Source organism: Dinoponera quadriceps, unplaced genomic scaffold (assembly GCF_001313825.1).
Source record: "Dinoponera quadriceps isolate SergipeBrazil2010 unplaced genomic scaffold, ASM131382v1 scaffold1846, whole genome shotgun sequence".
NCBI lineage: Eukaryota > Metazoa > Arthropoda > Insecta > Hymenoptera > Formicidae > Dinoponera > Dinoponera quadriceps.
In genome coordinates, this window is record NW_014556140.1 from 1710467 (window position 1) to 1734942 (window position 24476).

Here is a 24476-nt window from a genome sequence, read left to right on the forward strand (position 1 = left end):
TAATGGCGAGCGTTGTGTGGCGCGCTCGATTCTTGTGGTCATCATCGATCGGATATAAATAAGCGCGAGAAAGAGAAAGAAAAACACAATGGCGATGACGGCGATGATAATAATAGTTGTAACAATTAATATTTAGTGACGGAAGAGCGTAAAGAACGAAGCTATATATATGTGTTATATATATATATATATATATATATATATATAGCTATGTAAAAAATTCCTATATACAGAGGTAATAAAGTTAAGGCTCCCAATTTTTACTAAAAAGGAAAAGAAATAACAAGGTATCGAAGCTTTCTTCTCCGACGCCATTAAGTCTGTGCGATCCTAATGACCGAAGAAAGAGAAGTGCCATCTTCCTTTTTTACACAGTGTTATTTGCAATTTCACAAGAGCAACACAGCATTTTAGTTTCATAAGCGTTATTTGGCCCGACAAGATAACACGGCAAATAAGTGTTTCATTAAATACGAGCTCGTTCTTCACTTTGCTATCGAAGTCGCACGTGGAATTGTTGTGAGTCATTCTGTGTCAACTGTAACGTATCGTAATGTATCGATAAACGTGAGCTTAATTTTCCTACGAAGTCTAAGAAGCACGAATTGGTCTTGGCATGTTCGCTATCACGATTCACCTGGGAAATCGTCCGCCACAAACCACCCTATATTTTTTTATATTATTTCATCGTTCAAAATGCTTATATTATGCTTTTTTTTAATTTAAGGTAGTTGGTTCGTAAATTTATTTTCTTATGAATTTTTTAAATTTCAACAGAATATTAATCGAAATATAATCTACACACACGCGAAATTAGAAAAAGATCGACCATACCGAAGCTGAGATGGCTGAAGTTAAATTTAAGCGTTATTTACATCCCACACAACACGTATGTCTAAAAGACGTCTCAGAGACGCCTTTTAGACGTTTTATTATCTCAAAGACATGTTTACGTACTCTTCGCAGGTGAAGAGTCTTTGACAGATAACGGATGTTTCACAGATAACGGCTTTCGATATCACGTTTTTATCTCTGACAACTAAACTGCTCTTTTAGGTTTAATGAGAAATGAGAAAACGATAGAAGAGAAAATTGTAAAAACATTACAAAAAATTATAAGATCATTGACCATCTAATTTTTCAGATACCGATATGTAAAATACATAATTTCTGATAACAGTCGAAGTATACGACAGCTAAATCTATAAAGACTTAACAATTTTTTTCTTAAAAGATAGAATGATTAAACGACCTATAATTAACACGTAATTTTCCAAATAAATATTCCCAGTAAAATATTTTCCAAGTAAATTGTCCAAGTAAAATATATTTATTTGGTCCAAATAAAATTTACTTAATCCAAGTAAAAGTTTGCTAAGAAGTATTGGAGTAATTATTTACTTGAATCTAGCATTTTTTTAACTGTGTACGATATATTCACAGCCATGCCTAATACAGGCAATCCCAGCCGAAACTACTATACATCAAAGCGCGAAAAGCAATTATTTCTTTGTGAATTTTCAAACATTATGCAAATTTGATGGATATTTGTTTGTTTTAATGTCAAGACTATACATCATAAATTATGTTTCTGAACATGTACACTGGAAGAAGGAAATACTTAAAAACTTATTTGTGAAAGATATCAGGTTGAATTCGCAGAAACAATTATTCGTTTCTGTAAAAATAAGTTTTATTTCTATGAAATAAACGCGTGAAATGAAACGTTATATTCCACAAGAAAATTTTTAAGTATTTTCTCCTGAATGTAACACGGATTTTCTCGCCGAACTTCCTCGTGTTCTATTAAACATTACCTCTCTAACAGTAACTGCCACCACGAGCCAACTACCTTAAATAACTGCTCCACGTACACAGTAGCCTTCGTCATACACATCAATCCGTAGTGCGGGTGATCGAATTCTTTCGCTATTAGAAAATCCCATCACGTCGGGAAGAAACGTGTGTAACTAACTGTTAACGAACAGCGTGAACGCGCGTTTCGGCGCCGAGCAGCTGTTCGTGTCCTACTTTGCAAGCAGTCTATAACGCTGGACTTTAACGATCCCTCTCCATGAGTGAGTAAGGTCTGCCCATCTCCTCCTCCGGAATCAACGGAATGTACCTCGTCCTGGGATCGTTCCTTCGCTCGTAAGCGTACGGGAACATCATCGTGGACCTCGCCAGCATCCTGCCGCTCTTCGCCCTCGCGTCCTTGTGCCGCGGGATCTTCTGGATGTGCGTGATAGTCGTGGTGGTGCTCAGGATTCGCGGTTCCGGGATGTCATCGGAGTCGGCCGACGAAGTCGGGCTGGACGTTTCCTCCAGGTCGACCAGAGGTATGAACTTCCTCTTGTACGTGCTGGCGTACGTGGTCGCCCTCTCGTCAGTCTCGATTACCTCTATGGGCTTTCTCTCGACGACTTCGCTCTCCTGAGTCGCCGGCTTGCTCTCCTCGTCGCTGGACGTGCTGATTCGCGTGGTCGTAACGTCGCTTCTCATCGTGATCGGCACCCAATCGCCGGTCTCAGGCGCTTCCGAGTCAGTCGGCCTCGAGGACGTCCAGTCTCGGCTGTGATCCACCGACCAGTCGAGCGCCCGCGAGACATTCGGGGATCTCCGCGGCGAGGCATCCTCCGATGACATCGTCGTCGGCTCGCTGATCGGCCGCCAGTCGTTGTCGTCACGGCGAGTCTCGCTCGGCGGCATCGTTCCCGTCTCGAGACCGGAGACGTTGCCGTTCGCTGCACGGTAGAAAGAATTTCGTGCCCGATTCAACACGTTTCACATGCCTCAAACGGCACACACAGATTTGTGCGTTAATTTCCGTGTAATTTAACACACGGTGACTTGCGAAGTAACACTAATACTACGTGAACAATTAACGCAAAATGTATTATTTTAACACTTACACACGTTGAATATCGACTTAACGCGAGAAATTGAGATGAACACAATATGTTGAAAATTTAACGCAAGTTTTTCAACAAGGACTGATGTTAACGCAAATTCAAAATGATTTGTTTACCCTGTGGCGCCTTCTCCGGATATACGGCTTCCACTACCAGCAGCAGGTCGTCTCTCGACGCGGCGTATTCGCTCTCACCGTTGTCCGACCGCGCGTTCGACGAGGACGGGTCCTCGAGGTTGGGCGACTCGTCGGATTTGCGCCGGCTGGTGTTCGCCCGCGCGACTTGGTCGCTCCTCTGCTGAGCGGTCGGCTTGCTGCTGGCTTCGGTGGTCCTCGTTCGCAGCATGTCGCTCAAGAGGGGAAAATACTTGGGCTCTTCGTGTTTTATACCGGTGACGAAACTCGGCGTGTACTGGGAGATCAACGGCAGGAGAGTCTGCCGGGCGTATCGTTCCGCTTGCGCGAGGATGATGGCCAGTCTCTCCGGCAAGAATTGCACGGTAAATGACCTGGTGGAGGTCGATGAGGTCTCCTGGATCTCGTCCGGCTGCTTCTCGTGCAACGTCGCCTCGTTCCGCGCGTTTTGCCGGGTGGAACGCGGCCGCAGGATCGGCTCCGTCACTTCCGGCAGCTTGAGCGACCTGCCGGCAGGAATACTGCGATAATGAAATGAAAGTATCGATATTAGTACTGAAACGGGTGTCTAATCAAGACATTATCGGCGATACCAGTATCGGGATAAAAATATCGATACCGATACTGGTATCGAAATTTAAAAACATTAAAAATGAGAGGGAATACAAAAATCGGAGAATTATTTGTCCTGCAAGCGACTTTTTCAAGACTTAAAGAGCTAAGTGCGGATGGTTTAATGTCATTAGATATTAATATACATATATAATTTTATGTATAATATAATACATATATATATCTGTTCTATAATTTTGACGTTAAATTTCCACATCACCCGTGAAATACTATTGTTGACGCGTTTTCGTCCGCTTTCCTGCTGAGCTAATGTTTCATTTGAATTTATTTTTAGCGAAATAGGCCTACCGGAGAAATACTTAAAATACTTAAAATAAAATATTTAAAAAGACACGCATCAACAATAGTATCTCACGGGTGATGGATATCACAGCATCCCTACCTGCCGGACTCCTTCTTGCTCGGCCGCAGCACCGGTTCCCTGATCTCCGGCAAGTACTCCGTGGTAGTAGTGGCACCGGTGGTGCTGGTGATCTCGGTGACGCGTTCCGCCGGCGTCGAGGCGCGGTAGATCAGATTCGTGCCGCCGGAGAAACCTCGGCCGCGCTCCAGTTCCGTGTTCTCCAGGGAGTTCGAGTCGCCGTCGCTCGATATGTCCAGCACGATCCACGGGTTCGTGGCGACGGAGCCGCGCCGGTTCGCCGCGTCCTCGAAGCTGATCGTAGTGCCGAAATTCGCCTCCACGTCGTCGGGGATGCGGAGGTTCTGCTCCTTCGTGAACGGACCGAGAGACTTCCTCTGCGCGTTATTTTTGTCCAGTGGGAGGACCTCCATAGTGGGATATCCATCCTTCGTCTCATAGTTATGGTCCTTTGTGAACGGACCGATGCCGCCGGTCTGCTGCTGCTGATGGTAGTGCTTCTTCTCATCGACCGCTTCGTGCTCGTGCGACGACACCGGCGACACCGATGACGAGGATGTTGAGGTGGAGTTCTCGGGGTCCATGGGAATGTTGCATTCGCCGGGATAGAGAGGTAGATAAACCGAGCGATCGGACTCCAGGATCAGGCCTTTCTTGCAGACCGACATGGTCTTGCCGAAACTGTCGACGATGGTCACCTTGTCGATGGTCCATGACACCAAGCCGGACGATATCCAGCCGCTGTACGCCGTGTACTTGATCTGTCGAGGCAATGTGATAACATGAAACGATCTCGCTGAGACTGGCGTCTAAGAGAGTCGCGCTACGTCTAACGCCACACGGGGGAAAACAATTTGTTCTAATTCGAGAGTGATATTCTCATGGTGTTCACAGTGTGTTATACGGTGTCACATGGTGTATTTACAGGGTGTTACACGACATGTTGCATCGACTTAATGTAACGTGTTTTGGGTATAAATTGAAGTAGAAAATGTCCTATAAAACATAGATTCGATTCGAAAGCGTTGCCCATCTACAAGTGCTTCAATCGATCACGAGCATCATTTTGTATACACGTATCCTTTTATGTCAATAATTGCGTCCAGCAATAATTTTGTCCATACGTTTTTTCCGCTTTTGAATCGTCATTAATGAAGATGATTGCAGAGAAGAGCCTTAACGCTCGGGGTAAAACACGTAGATATGCATCAGAGATGCGCTCACCTCGATCCCCTCGAGATTGTTGACCGCTGGATGCGGCACGACAATCTTCTTCAGAATCGAACCGACGAGGAGCTCTTCGTCTTTGCGCGTCATAGCGAACGTGTCGTTGTAAAAGCCCTCTCCCACGAAGGTGATCTGGAAAAGGACGGAGAGAAGTCGTAGCCGACACGGCGGGGGTAAGACGCGAAATGATCAAATGATCTGGCTTAACTCACCTGGAGCTTGCCGTAGCTCCTGACGGACCTCTCGCTACGGCTGTTGTACACCTTGATCTGATGCTGATGCGCGCAGAAAGGTTCCTCGTCTCTCGTTATAAGGTAGAGTTGGCCCCGGGCGGGCGACTCGTTGCTGTAATAACCCATCTCGCCGCAGGGCCTGTCCACGCCGTTGACGCTGCAGGGGAAACAATCACCCTTCATCAGACCATCGTAGCCGTTATCGCAGGGAAACGCCGGGAATCGGCACTTGGGGCTGACGGAGTCGGTGAAGAACTTGTACGCCCGCCGATGGTTGCACAACGATTTGCCCTCTACGGCGCTCGCTACGAAACGACAGACAGCATATTACACGGTAAAAATTCGAACGGCAATTTTACGCCCCGGAAAAAAAGTCTGCTCTATATCTGCTCTATTTTGGGTTAAAAAATTCTAAATCTAATTTTTCTGAAATTTGAAAATTCAAATTTGTTAATTAAAATTAAATTTCGGACGTAATAAAATTGAAACTTTAAAATTTAGAGCGGACTTCCTGGGGCATAAGATTCACATATTATTTTATATTGTAAAACAGGCAGAGCATCGGTCTGAGCCTCGAACGGCTGAAAGTAACGGTGATTTCTTTAGTGCGCACCGGTACACGTGTGAATATACATTAAAAGAAGCTTACACCAGATAATATCGGTGACAGCGCCGAAGAAGAGATTGGAGCATCCGCTCTGCATTTTACCGCCGTTTGGGTAATAATCCACGTCACCCATGGGCTGCCAAGAACCGAGTCCGCCCAGAATCAGCTGCTCGCCGTTACTGTGAATCACGTCCACGTAATTCGCGTCCGTCACGTCCAAGCGTGCCCTTGGATCTTGCGACTCGAAAAGCGGCCCCGCGGGATCCAGACCTGCTCGCATTACGGAAACATGCGATGACCTTTGAGATTCACACCGTTTCATGCGAATTCCCCCTCAACTTTTTCCCAAAAGGGGAAAATAATTCATTAATTTGTCTATTTATTTATTTATTTAGTATTTAGCAGTTGGTAATATTTATAGTAAGTGATCTCATATTTCGGCGAAAGTCCCACTCTGACTTCTTCCGAATGAAATTACACTGATCGCCAATTTCGTATCATAAATTGTATGTTTCTTGAATTGTTATTTTTTCCATTCATGTTTATGCGTTGAAACAGAAAATGGCAATAAAAGAGATTATGTAATTGTTATTCAAGAGATATAGGCTACAGTTTAATTGAGATGCGATTTCCTAAAATAATTATATATTCTAATTCGAAAATCTATGTAGGTTCTGGTTAGAAGTATAAGATTTCAAACATATGATTCGAAATGGGAGACATGAACCGTTGCTATTTGGAATCTGGTTTATCCCTCAACGTTTCCCTAAAGATTGTTCTGCTTTCCATTAATTATATTCGTTATATTTGCGATCAATGTCACAAAATTAACCAGAGTTACCGGCTCGGATCCAGGATATAAGATTTTTGTATTGAACAGTGTTATCAGCGCGTAGCGCAAAACTATATTCGCGTACTTTCGAGCGCTGTAAATTATTCAGCAATACAGCGGACACTTCTGGCTGAAAAATATCGACCGGTTACTTCTAAAAATAATCACGCGCAGAAAAAGAGGGTGAGAGGGATAATGCGCTTTCATTTAACGTAACCGGCACTGCTACCATTAATCACGGACACGCCCACGACGGAGAGAACGTATGGGATTAATTGATATACATTCGAAGTTGCGAAAATGATCGGATTTTCTCAACCCCGCGCGGAATAAGTGAATCAAAAAAGGTAAGAGTCAGTGGAGGAATACGCTCTGATTGACCTCTGCTTCGGCGAACGCGTTTTACTTTGCCGAAACCCGGGAAAGTATTCGATTGCGCGAGCTTGCGCGGAAGAAAAAAATCGCACCATCGACGAAAAAAACGCAATTCGCCACGGAGGCCGATCGCGCGGCTCAATCAAAAAGCATCGGCGCGTGTCGAAGTAAGAGGCGGAATGCGGCGAACGCTCAAATGCAATGAACAGCTGTTGAGAGAGGGACCTTGTTACAGTTATTCTCGAATAGCCGATTATACGGCGCAGCCGATGCTCGATCGGCCGGGGCTTACGACCGTCGGAAATACTCGTAATTCTGCGCATGAAAAATTCATACGGGAATCCTGGTTGTTCGCCTCGGCGCGTGGAACGGGCGGGACCAAGTTGAGTAACAATGCGGTAACACGGGGAATGACCGTCACCGGTGAACGAGAGATCGCGGGATATAAATTCTCCCGCGAATCTGGGATCAGTTTTTCGCCGCGATAGCGACGAGATCAGAGGCGAAGCAGCAGAGCCGATATACTATTTTCTTTTTGCACTCCAAAGCCAGATGGAAGGTGCAAAATTCAAGTTTACGCGCATGGGTGCAAATCAACAACATTTCTCGATCAAAATATAGGATGATCTTGTGAGAATTATCACGCGTATGATTTACGTCGATACGACATACGTCGATTTACCCATGTCAGTTTTTTTCTTCTACACCCAGCGGGCGAAGGATTAATTCCCGTGCGTTTCTCGGTGCTCGCGAATTAAAAATCATCAGTTTATTTCAATGAATAAAAATTTCATTTCTCGTGCATTCTAATATCGTACGAAACTCTTGGCATCTTTTCTCAAGAAGATTACGAGGACGATTAACGATATTTGACTTACCGGTGATTCGGGAAACGTTGCCGAGCTCGGCCCCGGCGAATCCAGCCACATGAGCGCCCAGGCTGAATCCTATCAGGTGCACTTTTTCCAGCGGTACGTTCAAGCTGCGAATTAATTTCGCTAGTTGTCGACCCACCAATCGTGTGTTGGCCGCCGCTCTCACGTAATTGGGCACGGCGCTGCCCGGGCCCCAGTCGACGCAAACTACGAAAGTAGGAAAGTATCGGGTTGATCGGAAAAAACTCGTTTGCTTTCTTCCTGTGTAAATCTCGCGTGGATTAAACGAAAAAGAAGGACGAATTTTTCAACGAACGGTAAGAAAGAACAAGAAGAAAAGTGAAAAGCCAATAAGAAATCTCGAGTATGGCGGTAATATCAGCTGCACAACTATTGCCACGTTTTTTGGTCAACTAAGCAAAAAATAACTATCCTTTTCTTTTTCTTTTATATGCTAAATTGTAAGTCGATCAATAAAGATACCATTATTATTATTGTTGTTATAATTGTTAATGTTTAATTATTTAAAGCGAAACTACGATGGTTTATTCTGGTTCTGCCATGCGTCCACGATTAGAAAGACGAAAATATTCAGGTATAAATTATATTACAATTATCGTAACGCGAGTTAATCGATTAAATGCGGAAATTTCATTGTATACCTATGTTGCAATCGTGAATGCTCATCAACGCTGACCTCATATCGTACACCCATAGGTGATTGCAATTGCTCCCGAATCCGTGGACGATCACTTTGGTCGGCAGATCGGGGTCTATGGCACGATTCGCTCCATCGTTTATATCGTCGGCGGGCACCTCCATGGGGATCGATCTCGCCTTTCTACTCCCATATACGAGGAATCTATGCCGCAGAACAAAATATTTTAGTAGTTTGCTGGCAATGTGCCGAATTTTACTATTAACAGTGCTATTAATAATACTATATTTCCAAAGCCTGAATCGACATTTTAATTCGACATTAATGCTACAAATTCTATCGAATTTGAAGGATCGACGAAGAATCTCGAAATGTAAAATTATGTTGGTTATTATTACATTTGATCCCGCAAACGATTGCACCATTCCTCCGTGTTAAGGTTTAATGGAGGATTTGCTTCAGAATTATTTATTATTCGGTTGTCTCGATATTTCCTGCCTGCATTTGATTAGTTTCAATATGCGACGCATTAATTACGTAATTATTCAACTGTGGATAGAGTATGTGTAATATATAAGTAAATATTAAATAATTAATATAGATAAATAATATAATTAACGAGAAGGATAACCAAAATCACGAGCTTTCCTCTTTTAGAACCTGCTTATCATCATTGATGTTGGAAATTTGGACTGGAAATTTCTGCTTCCCCTTTCAGTATCTGTATCTATATGTATACTCGGTCATAGAACGGTTGCAACGGTTTTATTCTCCTTACATACTTCAGAACACACAAAAAATACGACGAAACGAACCTATAATTCACGAACATGCGCAATAAATGGTCAGACAGTTATTAAAATTAGATATGTATGATATAATTTTGACAATTGTCCGACTATCTACTGCGCGTGTTCGTAAATCATAGGTTCGCTTCGTCGTATTTTTCGTGTGTTCCGAAACATGTAAGAAAACAAACTGTTGCAACCGTCCTGTGCCCGATTGTACTTAGTTACATCAAAAAATGTATCTGTTACAACACTGGTAATAATGCTTTAAACAGAAATGAAAAGACAACGTTTAGTGATTGACAAAAGATGGCGTAACCCTTTCTGAAATCCCATTGTTTTGATGTTCTTGCGAGTTGCGTATTCTTCCGAGTAGTTCCAAGTCGAGGAACGACGTACATACCGCGACACGGAACACGTATATCTATGCGTTAGTTATTCATGTCGGCTCTTTAAATATTTAATTGAATTAATATGAGCTTCTCCGACGAAATTGCATCTACGCGAGCGGCAGGGTCAGTGTCAGTGCCACGAATAGCCGAAGGCAGGATATTGAATCAGGAAATCGTGATGAAAGAGGAAAAATGAAGGAGGATGTCGGCAGCAATACGTCATGCATTACCAGGTGCGTCTAATTATTTGTTATATAGAACGTTTCCGATCATAACGGATGTTCGATGAACTCACCGAGAATAAAGAGATACTCGAGTTGATATTTAGGCCGGTAATCATACTCCGTTATCATTTGACAGTGAAGTGATTATTACCGTTTCGTGAAATTCCGATTACTCGTTTACGTTGATGATTGTACAATCAACATAAAAGTTGCAACGCTTTTTTTTCAGTTAGTCTCGCAACGTTTCAGTGTTCAATAGGAGAATTCGTTTTTAATAATTTTCAAGAAATAGAAATAGGGGAAAACGTACAGTGTGATTGGCAGTTTTACGATACATTTCTATTTTAAGTTGTCTCTTGATGCAAAACTGACACTTGTAGAATTCGTTCTTTTTTTTGTAAATATTAGTCAAAATTCTGCGCTACAAGAATACTTAATTATATTGGAAAAATAAAATATATCCTGCTCGAAATAAAATATTGAATTGAAATAACGAGAATCATTGTAATCGGCACTCTCGTCATAATAATTGGCATATTTTTGTCACAGTGATTAGCACTCATCAGAAATATGTTAAATAAAGGAATATGTCGCAATTTAGAGCTAATTACTCAACGAAACTCAATATTTAAATTTTACTGCTAAACGATTTATATTAGATAAATGCATTGTCCACACATACCAGCATACCGGTGGCCTTTGCACTGCAAATCCAAGTATGTAATTTTTATATGTAGTCACTTTTTACGCATTTGTATGCATGTTATGATTTATAATTAATATTATGATTTTGTACACATAAGTGAGTAAAAATTACACATTTGAATTTGCCGTAATGCCAATTTTGCCAATTTGTGTATAATTTTTACACACTTATGTTGTGTATAATTTTTACACACACATAAAATTATACTAATAGCGCGTGCAAATTGCAAATAAGTAAAATGTGGCCACACAAAGTATGTAAAATTACACAGTTAGATTTTGCAATGTTATTGCAATCTAATGAGTTAATCGACACTGTAACTTCACCGATTGCTCTTCAATAGACCAGTTTTCCCCTTATCATAAGCAATTGACAACACATCCGATAATGCAGTAATTAACCTGTTTTGCGTTTAAATATGCTAATCACCGTACTTCTTCTCCCACATTTTCCTATTGGGTACGAAGTGTGTTGCGAAACTCATCGAAAAAAAAAAAGTGTTGCAACTATTTTTATGTCAATTGCGCACAGAACGGTGTAATATACTTAATGTATCATGCAACTAGGTTATTAGAATTTCTCAAACGTAGACATCGGCAGCGTTTCTTAACTGTATATTATTGACTTCTTATTTACTGATTTTTTAAAGAAGCGGGGACGATGTGTCGGAGCAGTACAACCTGCCATTGTGATAGTTTCACGTTAACAGTAATGAAATATATGCGCTTAAAAATACTAGTAACCTAATTATTAACTGCATGTTACGGCTATTATGCGGACCTGTGTATTTGTATTTATTTAACACCGATTCAAACAGTATAAGTAGTATAACGGCCCATACAAATATGTAATTAATTTTGCACTCACTGAAATATCATAAATAATTTGCAACTATAAATGCCGATCCTTAGAATCAAAATGTAAATCTAACAAGTATTAATTTGACGGTCTGATAACACTGCTTGAGTCTTATCTTGCTTATTTCATCTTGCTTATTCCCAACGTCTTCTTTTTAGTTCTATCATTGATATTGTGTCAGATCCAATTTAAAATCCCTATTTCGATCACATAAATACAAATCCTTCCTTTTCACACTTTTTGAATTTCATTGAAAATAGTTGAAGGTCAAGAAGAAAAGCGATAATGAATGAATTATGAACGAAGAAAAAATTGTTCTGTTTATTCATTGTGTATAATCCCGCATATTTATCTATATTAATCTTTAATATTTACTTTTTATCGCGCATATCCTATCTGCAAGTCGAGCAAGTTACGTAATTAATACATTGCTCATTGAAACTAAGAACAGATTGAACGCAGATAGAATATCAAGGTAAACATTACGCAATTATGAAACGAGGTTCCCTTCAAACCTCAATATGGAAAAACCATCAGCAATGCGAGTCTCGGCAACATCCAAGTAGGATAACCTATGCAACGTTATATCTCGAGATTCTTCATCGGTTCTTCAAGTTCGACGGGATATATAGAGTTAATGTTCGATGAAATTTGCAGAGTTAAGAAGCAGAATTTCAATTCGCGTGATTGTTCGCATATATAGTGTATTCAGGTCGAGTGTATTTGTCGCGTACGGTACTAAATGGACACCTATCGGTGTCTTTACCTGGTGCCGACGTCCTTAGGCGGTGACGGCAGCATCTCGAGGTAACTGAACGGCCCGGTATCCTCGAAGCAACCGACGTCCTCGTAGCAAACTTTGGACACTTCCCTCTTTCCCCTGCGGCGGGACATTTTGTGCATCCTCCACTCCTGCATCGACTCGAAGACCGCGCGGAAGATCTCCATGTCGTTCATTTCGTCTTGACTCTCGTTGAACAACGAGAACTCCTGACCCGCAACGGGATCTGTCGGAAAGCGACGATTTACGTTTCGCAAACTGATAAGATTGTATACATCCGCCAGATTCATTTCGTCCAACCGCTCGCTCGAGACAGGACCTCGATTTAGATCCTCGATTTCCGCAGCTCATTGGCGACACGAGAACGCGCGTCGCTCTTGGCAGCGGTTTCGGTACGTTCATGGGAATACCCTAACGGCTTCCTCGCTCCATGGCTCGCGGCCGCTATCGTTATTAGCATAACGCCTGAATAACAATTTCCCGGAACACCGACGTGATATCTCGCACCTGATAGATTCGCACGTGGGTATCCCCCTTTCATTATCTCCGCCGATTATTCGCGAACGGTATCGCATCAGCGGTTGAGTCGCGATCTGGAGCGAGCGCATCGTCGTCGGACGATGGAGGAGCAACTTACGTTCAACCGTGGGAAGAATTCTTTTTCAGCATCTCTGCGGTATGCAAAGCAGCCGGTAATAATTTACAACGGTTGATATAATTTGCACAATAATCTTTCTTCTTGTGCACACACACACACACACAACATGCTTCCTTTGAAATTTCAATTTTTTATTTTCTGCCGGATTTCGATAGATTTAGCCCCGCTATGCGTGACGTAAGCGTGGAGAGAAGCGTCGACTAATTCGATCCGCGGATCAAGCAAATCAAGCTCCCCTTCCCTCCCCGGCGAACGTTTTGAGGAACTAGCAGTCGTCGCTCAGACGTGAATTTAAATGCTGCTCGTGCTTATCGTCCGTCTTATTAAAACCATTGTAAACTTTCGAGCGTACTTGGAGCGCGCTCGGGGAATGTCGAAGACTGTCGCAGGTCTGATGATGATGAGAGTCGTCGGCACCAATGACATAATTTATACAAAAGCCACCTAGTAGATACCGCAATTTGATAAGAAATGTTACGCGATAACGCCGTTAAACTGGCCGCTAACGTATTCGATTGAAGTCGCGTGACGTTATTTTGCGGGACGCGCGGTTAATCGTTAAATAATAATAAGGACGAAAGGACGATTTTCTAATTAAGATACCGCGTGAAGTAATCGGGATCATGTATGCGCAATCGTAGAAATGCGTCGAGCGCGTTAGCGCGCAGCGATCATATAATTCGCTATGTGAAAACGCGCGCCTGTTTTTGCACCGTTCGCGGAACAACGCACAAGCTGCTTTACAATTGGTATTGCGCAACGACGACAATTAATGGGAAAAAAATATATTAAATCGCACGATTGCGCAATCGTCGGAACTCGGAATATAAAGGCGTCGTCGCTTTCGTATGAGGTTAATGCAGCATTGAGAGCTCGGAAATATGCATCGGGGACGAGAAAAAGATGTATATTAAACGCGCGCGAAGAAATTGCTTGGGAATTGCGACACGTGCCCTTGCTTAACATCACAATCCGCGTCCTTCTTCGCGCGATAAAGACCGTCGCGTAATCATTCGAGGTGACTTTGAGAATTTCTAACGCGCATACAACGTTACGCGAATTTCTGTGTAATTGTCCGATAATTTTGCGTTTAGCGGCCAGGCCTTGCGACAACTGGAAATAGCCGTTCGCCGAAGACGGCGTGCAAGATAATTTCTTATCTCTACGGAATCCCGATGCAAAACTGCATCGACGATCATTTCCGTGTAGGAAACGAATCGTCGTGCAGCCGGTGGTAATAATCGGCCGGAAAATATGGCGACTTTTATCCCCGCGGACTCGCGACACGATGCGCGTCCGCGATGACTGCGCGCGCGGATTTCGCGTCACGTACGCACAACACGCGGGACGTCCCACTTCTGCCACATTAGTTTTTCGTGACGGACTCTCCGAGTGGCCAACTTGGAGTCGGCCTTTTTTCTTGCCGAGCGAGATGTCAAGGCGCGCAGTCTTCGAATAATTAACGATCAGAGAATCCGGGAACTCCTCTGGGCTCCCGTCTTTGAAGCGGTTGCGTATACGCAAGTGTCATTGCGCAGCGTTTTTATGGTACGATTATATCTTTAAGCAAAGACACGTGTACGCAACTGTTTTGAAAAAAATCAGGGCCGCGGCTTCGAGCCGAGAGAGAATGACGGTAAAAAACAAACGACGGTATCATGCTCTTTATTTAGGGGAATGCCGAAGTCGACGACGTACTTGATAAGCGTTTATAACGTAGAGACAAAATGTTATGTTACATAAACATTGAATATGATATTCTTTCTTTATATATATAGATGTTACGTAAATGTAAATGCAATAAATGTGTTCTGTTTCACCGTATCTGACGGAAAATCTAACTAAGATAGGGGAAAAGTACAGTGATTAGCAGTTTTAGAATACATTTTTATTTTAAGCTGTCTCTTAAAGCAAAACTGATACTTGTGGAATCCGTTTTCTTTTCTTTTTCGTAAAGATTAGTCAAGATTCTACGCTACAAGAATACACAGTTATATTAGAAAAATTACATGTACTTTATACGCCAAATAAAATATCGAGGTGAAGTAACGAAAATCATAGTAATTGGCACTCATGTCATAATGATTGGTATCACTTATCACAGTGATTACCATTCGCTAGAAATATGTAAAACAAAGAAATATGTCACAATTCAGAGCTGGTTGATTACCGAAATTCAGTATTTAAGTTGCGCTGCTAAACGAAGTTTATTCAAATTGATGAATTGATCGATGAATTATTTAAAAAACGCTTTATTAGTCAAATGCAATGCCCACGCACGCGTACACCAATATATCGGCGGCCTCTAATTGCAACCTAATGAGATAATCAACACTGCAACTCAATCGACTGCTTTTCGCCAGACTCCTTTCTCCCTTATCATCAACAGCTACACATTTCATGATAGTAGTTAGTCTGTTTTGCGTTTAAATACGCCGATGTACTCCTGTCAATCACTCTCCCGCTATACAGAAATTTTCAGCAAGCTTCTCATATCTCTATAGGCCTCGAAATTTCACTGAAAAGTTTTTAAGTATGGCATCCCCTTAATCTCGAGGATAGTGATGCGTTACTTCGACGGAATCTTCTCAACTCAAGGCCTGCCCGCAGGAAGGTACACAACACTTTTCGTGCAAACCACAAGCCAGACTAGTTTCCACCATTGTTCTCCGTCTTCCCGAGCGGCGGACGGGGTTAATGGCCGTCTTCGCGAGCCACGGAGTCGGCGATTGGGTCAGCGAGTATGTCCTGAACTTACGACCCAGATCTGACCGATGCAAGCCGAGTGGCTGGAAAAAGTAACGGCCGAAGGTGCCGGTACTACCGTCTCGGAACTGCCTCGAGACAATGGTGGCGTGGTTAAAGTGCGGAGGAAATCAGGCGAGCGAAGAGCGTCCGGCGAATTTACCCGCGGGAATGAATCGGCAGACGCGAGATCTCCCCGCGATATTCTCGCGAATCATGGAAATAAGCGAGACTGGTCTCTCTCTCTCTCTCTTTCTCTCGCAAAATGCTCGTTTCACGAAGAACGAAAAAAGAGCGAAGAGAGATGATTATTTCCGCTCGTCGTTCACGCCGTCGTAGTGGTCCGTCGGATCTCCCCCCGTGCGGGAGAAATTGGCAAAAGGAAAATCGGAAAGGCCAGCCGGATGATTCCGGTCGGGAGAGTAGCCGAGGCCCCGTCGGCGATGATAGTCACCTGGGCGAACGTGTCGCTCGACTTTTTGCTCGCTAAAGCCGCTCGGCAAAACGAGCGATAGGTCGCGACGCGAGGGAGAGAGCGGCGGAAAAAGGGAAATCGCCGATACCGCAAGGATGGCAAAGAGAGGAATGAGAGGTGTTCGCGATGGGGTCTCCAGCGATCTACAACTTGGAGAAATGACTTAGTAATAGCGATCAAATCTCACTAGCTAGTTCGAACTTTGCTGCCATTGTCATTTGTTTGGTCCATTCCAACGGACAAATTTGCTTCTATCGAAGAAATTTTATCAAATCCAATGAAATCTTATTTTCTCCATGTGTGTAATACATATAAGTTTAGTATATATTTCAATCGAGAATATTCAATTAAGACAAACCTTGGTTAGTTTGTTCTAGCCGAATTTAACTAGCTAAATTTATCAGCTGTTCGCAAGTAAAAAGCTGCAGCGAACAATATAGTTGTACTTTGTAGCAAATTTTATTTGAATTCATTTTATTTAAATTGTAATTTATTAGCTGCGGTAGCAACGATATTAACTGTTCCTATTTTAGCTGCCACAGCTAGATTTTAACTCCCGTGGCTAATTCTTCCTCTGCGTATGGATACACAATTGACAAATATCCCAACAGGCATGTAGTTCAAAGGAAAAATGACTTATTTGTCGACATATTTTACAATGTCATTTTACAATGGTAATCGTTCCAGTATTTACGTTACGTCACCGTGTCATTTTATAATGTTAATCGTTCCAGTATTTACGTTAGCATTCTATTCACGTTAGCCTTAGAAATACGGTTTATCCGACTCCCGTTTCTATCGTATTTTACATTTTGCATTAAACTTGACACGTTGTGTCAAGCGCAACATATATGCAGCCGTTCGAGGTAATATTTCGGGTAATATTTCAACGTCGTGAAGTTAAATTACTCACGCTGCGCTCTCTTTTCCGATTACATTTTAGTCAGCTTACTTTCGCAACAGATAATCGATGCCTTAATTACGGTTAATCACCTCGCTCGGGAAAGAAAAAAAAAATCGGAAACTGGTCTTGATTATCCGCATATCCATAAAGAAAACCCGTTGGTACGGTGGATTCGTTTGTAAAGGTACAGTTAAACTTTCGATCGCAACAAACTTCAACCGACAACAAACTTCAACCGACCCGACAATCTAATATGGTATCATTAAGTTCACTCGCTAAACGTTTATGTTCGAGGCACAATAATTACCCAGCGACATGCATCCTCTACTTTCGTTACTCGTAATAGATTATCTCCCCGTCCACGCTAGATGAGCGGCGAAGATAATGTAAAATCGACACGTACCAGCCATCAACGTCGATATCGATCGTTCCCCTTATTATCGCAATTACGCGTCTCGCACTCGAGCAACACAAGATTTACAGCGTCATTGTTTAATCTTAACGTCACTCGCGGTTCTACGGCGCGAACAACGCGAAACAACGGCGTCTCGTGTTTTCATCGTGGAGCGATGAGGAATTCCTCGCATCCGCACGATAGAATCAATCGCGATAGCGTCCTGGCGATTCAAGTGTCGAAACCTGACCCTCGCATAAAATCTTATCGCGCGTACGATTTCATAGAAAGGTGTCGCGTACAAAGTGTCCCACATTCGCCGCCTTTCCCTTCAACATGACTCACTCGAGACCGAAGTAATCGCGGGAGGGCTCGAGTCGATCCTTTTCGAAATTATTCGAGGAAAAGCATCAAAATTGACATAGGTACGGTAAACCGACATACCTATGTTTTTCGTCTGTAAACCACCGAACTCTGTCAGACAGAACATGAATTTTGTCCGCTTTTGTGTACAGTAGTTGAAGCCGAGGTTGCAGTTTCTATTTGCAAGAAATTTATTTTACAACGCTATTTAACAATGTGAGTTTTGATCTTTCCAAATTACTCTGGTACCAATTTCTATCCTGTGTCAACTGTTAAACCACGCGAGAAATGTTAGTGTTATAGGTCGTTCTGTGAACCTGAGCTTACTGGTCTTTCAAATGACGTACTTGTACTTTGCTGTGAAATATCATTTTACAGAATACAATTGAAGTAACCGGTGATTTTTCTGTTTTTCTTGCTTGTTTAAGATAGTCGGAAAGAAGAAGCCAGGGAATCTTTTCCACGTAAAAGAACGAAGGAACAACATACATCGTAAAATTTTTAAATTAAATTTAAAAAAATATGTAAGATCAAAGGTTACATGTAAGGATGCATAATAAATGTACAAAATAAAGTAATTTTAATTATTTTATTTTATTTTTTTGATAATTTTTTATAGACACCTTATAGGCTTCTTATGGATATATGAGTCAGTTTGAGGATCTAATTTCTAGAAGCGTCAATCTTCAGACATCTTAAAAAATAGTTATTTTTAAGAAGTTGTGTAATAACTTTCATAAGACTACCATATTTTAATAAAAGAATTTCTGGTTTGCATCCTTTGGTATGAACATAAATGTTAATTTTACACCTTTGACTTAAAGTATCTTTTGAGTTCAAAAACAAAATGGTACCAGTTTTGGTGCTTTCCCGCTATCATTGTATTTTACTACATTATTTGTAACGGCTTTTAATCCACTGTAGCGCAGGTGGTCAAAATCCCTAGAAGTGCGCGGTGAAACCTCATCTTTCTTTCGATCGATCCCTGGGAAATTTGCTCTAACGGAAGCCCGCTTCGGAGAAGAGCAGGGGAACGATCCGTTTCTCCGTCGAGCAGGTCGATGCAATTCGTGACGCGATGAACGCCGCAAACGTTCCTAATTAGGAGAAGCGGATTAGGCGAACGTCGGCAATTACATGGCGTCGGCGAGGGTTAACGGTACGTCACCGAGCCCGACTCTCTACAACGGGACACGCGGAGTCTGCCTTTTGTGTGCTTTTACCGGGCGTGACGACACTGAGAAAATGCTCATCGAACTCTCAGACTGTCTGTGACCGTAGCCACGTGCGTGTCAGTAGGTCCTTAACACAATTCCCCCCCTCCCCCCTCCTCCGCAATGGGCGAGCAGAATCGCGTCAGAAGCTACGTAATGCATACGAGCTCGTCATTAAGAAAACGCGGACGCACGACTGACCGATCGACCGACCGATCGCTGTTTCGACACTCCGGCCGTCTTCGTCGTCCTTGAAAAGCGAAACGTTCCCGATGCGCCGATACTTTTAGGCGCTCTCGAATCGCGAACACGCATCGCGCGAGAGGCTCTATCGTGGAAAAAAGAAATCAAAGGATGGAAAGAAGTGGGCCGTAGCTACGTGTAACCTGATAACCTTGCTACGCACGAGATCGAGAATATCCAGGTGAGAACGCGGGAATTGTCATTGGTCGGATAATAGGAGAGACGAGATTCGAGGCTCGCTCGACGCTTAATTTGCGGCGGGTGTAATTACGCGACGAGCAGGAGACGGTATTTCGCCTCCCGCCGCGATCCAGGCCGCGATCTCCCGCGCCGCGTGATCTCGTTCTCAGCGTACGGTAGGTACGGTAGGTAGGCAGGCAGCCGGGTGTACAATTTCCGCGAGCACAAACGCGAGCTGTCATCGCGAGAGAAGCTTATTCGCGGAGGAGGCGTTTACACGGCGTCGCCCGCCGCGGAAAATGATCGCCGGTGCGTCTCCGCCACCGGCGACGCCGCGCGTCGCGTCGTCCCACGGTGAGAGAGCTCGACGTGGTGGTAGAGAGGAGGTCGGAGAAGGGTCGGGACTGGTAGCGATCTTAAAATTGACTGGTGACACAGTTTCCAGCGGCCCGAGGTGAGTGAACTCTGAGGTAAACGAGCCGACACCTTCCGCGCTAAACTGCGCGCACCTGGCGAACGGTGTACCGGAAGATCGCGATGTCATTGGTCGACCGTAGATCGGCTCGCTCGCGAGGGGTTGTTCCGGGTCTCCACGTACCGGCGATCGCTCGGCTCGTCCATCGATCTGTATTGGAAGTTGGAATCGGAATCGTGTTGACAGAGGCGGTGGATAGAAAGAGACGGGAAAGATGCGTGGGTACACACGGAAAATTTCTACCAATTCGAGACTCGTGTTCTTATATATACGCGAGAATACATAATTTGATATAAAGATGAAACTTATTCTTGCTTATATATGAGAATGTGAGTCTTGAGTCGGTATTATTTTTTTCTTCGCTGCAGTAGCGTACTCGTGTAGGTCAGAGCCATGAGGCACTTGAAAATTGTGTACACACTTCGTTTTGTAATTCGCACACTTCTTTCGCATAATGAACAAGTAGAAACCATGTGTGGTAATTATTTCTTATATATATAATAATTTCAGTTTTACACGATGTTTACGTATACAACGTTACACACATGTAGATTGCATGGATGTCCCATCCGACTTGAATGCAGTATTGTTCATCTCCTTGTTCACTTCCAAATAAAAACTAATGAAAAGATAGTGGAAAGAGAGATCCTTGTCTATACATTTACCTCTCTCTTTCTAGATCTGCCGATACGAAAGATGAAGGAAATTTTGCCGCGTCTAGAACTGCCGTGTCAATGTGCTCGTCGATCGTTAAATTCGCCGGGCGATTTCCAACGGACGTGAAGAACGCAGCCGTCTTTGTCCGCTTTTCAAAACACATTCCGTGAACGAACCTTGTTCGCGGAGCAATTTACATTCGATTTCTCCTTAGAGATAATATATTCCGACATTTAATTGCCAGCGAGCTGCGCTCGAAGCGGCAAACTTGGCCGAGCTTTGGCCGCTCGGCATAACCAGCCGGCGGCTAATAACGGGCACTGAAATTGATAAAAAAAGTCATTTCATAAAGAATAGAGAATTTACATTTGCGTTCACAACGACGAATGTCGTCATTGTTTAACGAGTTGTCACGTAAGCGCCGTTGGAAAAGTGGAACGACGGTGCAACGCGTTGGAAACTTTCATGGACCGTGCGTTTTAGCTGCGTTGCTTTGTTACACGGATACGTCGCGGTACCGTTATCTTAGTTTTGACGTGTTGCGCCTGATGGTCACAATGTAGACTGCACATGTGCACTCAAATATTCCGATTACGGGTTTACCCATTAGTGGGCCGCTTTTTAACTCACGATATGGCAGATGGGGGCCGCGTGCACGTATCTACCTGCCGAAATACAATCTCTCTCTTTCTCTCTCTCTCTCTCTCTCTCTCTCTCTCACTTCAAGTGTTATTTTAACTTACACATGTTGAATATCGACTCAATATAAAATATTGAAATAACACAAACACAATATGTACAATTGACACATGGATGATATGTTAAAAATTTAACACAAAAATTTGAGCAGGAACCGGTTTTAATGCTGGTAAAAAATATGTTTTACTGTGTAAAGCGATAATAAACGATAAACAACCAATCAATTCGTATCAATAATCAATCTCTCTCTCTCTCTTTCTTTTTTTCTGGTGTAAAGATACGCTTATATATCAGGATGACTTTGGACTTCAGCCTTTAGTGTCCGCGAGAAACCGAAGAGATTACCTCGACTTGCTAAAAATCACCAATCTTGACACACTTATGTCGTACTTTATAAGCCAGGACGGAGTGAAATAAGTCGTATAAAAGCTATCTCGCTTTTATCTTATCTGCATTCTAATTGTGCACGCACGTTTACGCAGTGAAATGAACACAATATCCTCTCGCGTTCTCTTGTCTTCGATCCCTATCTCAATTATCTTCATTCGTGCAACGACGTCGGAGCGTAAGATCGTTTCAGATCACGTAAGCAGCTGAAGCGAGAAATTAAACCCCGGGTATGGAATGAATGATGGGAAACGTTTCAACGATTCGTGGGAAGGGCTGAATAGTCGGAAATGATCTCACAGCCGGCGCAGACGGTGGACAGACAGACAATTTTGCATTTGTAAAGAGAGGAATTGTGCAGAAAGTGTAGGCGAGTCGCGATAATCGCCGATGAAAGCCACCGATCTTCGTTGGCTCTACCTTTCGCGTTTTCACCGCGAAGTGGGCGAAGGTGTAATAAATCTCTTTTCAAGGTCATCACGCTGCCACCGTAATCGCCGATCGTAACGGCAAGGAGTGCACAAAGATCGGGGAAATTGCACTAAACTGGGACGTCGCGGAAATGGATGTTTAGCAGTTAAATAATAGCGCCGAGTCTTGTTCGCGCTCGTGAAACTTCGCGCACGATCGCTTTCTACGCGCTCCGATAAACGCCAATTTGTCGAAATACAGTTTCAATAACTCTGACAAATGCGACACTCGTGGAAACTATATTATTACGTATATCTATTGCGTATAATATTGCAATCCTTTTTCCCAAACATTGAATCGAAAGGAAAGTAATATATTTTTAGTTCAAAATTGGGGCAAATTTACCCATATTTATTCATATTTAAAAACAACTTCGATCGGTAATTTAAGAGCCGTTGTTTCCTCCGTCTTTCGGCTGCATAATTTCTCGTGCGTCGAATTCGAGCGTTTCCTCAGCGAGGAACTGCTGGAAGTTTTTATAATTCTCCAATGAAGTGAACGCCTTACTATTAAGGAAGTTCTGCAAGGTCTGGAACAAGCAGTAATCCGAAGGAGCAATGTTTGGTGAATACGTTGAATGCGGTAGAACATCCCGGCTGAGTTGCAATATTTTTACCCAGGTGGTTAAAGAAATATAAGGTCTGCCGTTGTCCTGGCGGAACAAAACACTCTTTTTGTCCATCAGTTCTAGACATTATTCTGCAATGGCTTTCTTTAGTTTGTCCAATTGGGCACATTATTTGTCCGAATTAAGACCTACTTTCTTTGGAAGGAACTCATAATATACGATTCAATCCCGCCAAATATACACAGCATGACCTTCTCTCAAAATGAAGCCTAGGCTGTGGTCAATGACTTTTCTGAACGCTTTCCCCAGGACCGTTTGCACACCGCATTTTTGTAGATAACTCATTTTTTCATCGCGATTCGTTTAAAAAATGGGTCGTCTTCGTTTAAGGAACAAATCGCAGATGAGAATGCGGTTGATTGAAATTTTTGCAGACAAATCATGCGACACCCAGGTCTCAAGAGGATTTACGTATTCCAATTTATGCAAATGCACGATGACGGTTATATATGTGATAAATGGAGTATCTCTGCAACTCTCCTTCGTCGTGTATCACTGATTATTCTCGATTAAAGTCTTGCCGTTATCAGCGACAGCCGATCGACCAAAGCTCTCCTCATTTTCATGTGTTGTATTACCAGCATGAAACTTCACAAACTATCTCCAGCACATGCGGCGTTCGGTTATGACGTTCTCTCCATAAACGGCGCACATTTCTTCTTTTCGTTTGTATCGCGTTTTTCCCTTTTCGGAAGTAAGACCGCATCAAACGGCGAAAATACATTTTTCTCCCGAACTCGAGTGAACGAGAAACGCTTCTTTATGCGATTTCCGCAGACTAAATGATGCTTAGGAGTGTCAGCTGTCACAACAGTATGCTATTTACGCCATCTGGATTGAAGCTGCTTTTTAATAAAATAAATCCAACTAAAGCCATCTGTTGAGGAAATATGATATTATTTTCTTTCCAAAACAATAATTACATTTTAGTGCAGAAGTAATTCGATATTCGGGAATAAGATATAAAAAGATATATCGATACATTTGTTTAAATGGATTAAATGCGCTCTAAATATATAAGATGTTACATGACGCTGCACATGATACCGCACAAATTTATGAAGCATGTTTCTGATGTAAATTGAAGCAGAAAATGTTTCATAAACATAGGTCTAATTCAAAACTCTTATCCATCCACGAGTGTTTAAAGCTTATAAATGACAGCACAATTTTTCAGAACATTTTTTGTATTGAAAATGAGAAACAAGAAAAATTATAGATTACAGAAATTGTTCAAATTGACGTTCTTCGGCATTAATACACTTTACAACGCGATCTAAAATGGATTGAGTAGCCGCACGAAGATCATGATTGTTGTTCATTTGTTCACACGTGTCATTAATATAATGTATTAATTCAGCTCGGCTATTTTCCTTTCGTACACTAA

General features: G+C 42.7%; 1 protein-coding gene across 1 annotated transcript in view; it reads right to left on the reverse strand.

Annotated features, from left to right (window-relative positions):
• Positions 1 to 1371: 1371 nt before the first annotated feature.
• Positions 1372 to 24476, reverse strand: part of LOC106746986 — a 31214-nt gene continuing 8109 nt past the window's right edge. The window contains exons 2-10 of the mRNA XM_014624202.1: positions 12582 to 12822; positions 8852 to 9051; positions 8193 to 8396; positions 6150 to 6377; positions 5480 to 5805; positions 5265 to 5399; positions 4062 to 4801; positions 3029 to 3567; positions 1372 to 2744 (exon numbers count right to left, since the gene is read on the reverse strand). Of these exons, the coding sequence (XP_014479688.1) occupies positions 2059 to 2744; positions 3029 to 3567; positions 4062 to 4801; positions 5265 to 5399; positions 5480 to 5805; positions 6150 to 6377; positions 8193 to 8396; positions 8852 to 9051; positions 12582 to 12772 (3249 nt within the window). The 5' untranslated portion in view covers positions 12773 to 12822 and the 3' untranslated portion in view covers positions 1372 to 2058. The remainder of the gene's footprint in view (positions 2745 to 3028; positions 3568 to 4061; positions 4802 to 5264; positions 5400 to 5479; positions 5806 to 6149; positions 6378 to 8192; positions 8397 to 8851; positions 9052 to 12581; positions 12823 to 24476) is intronic.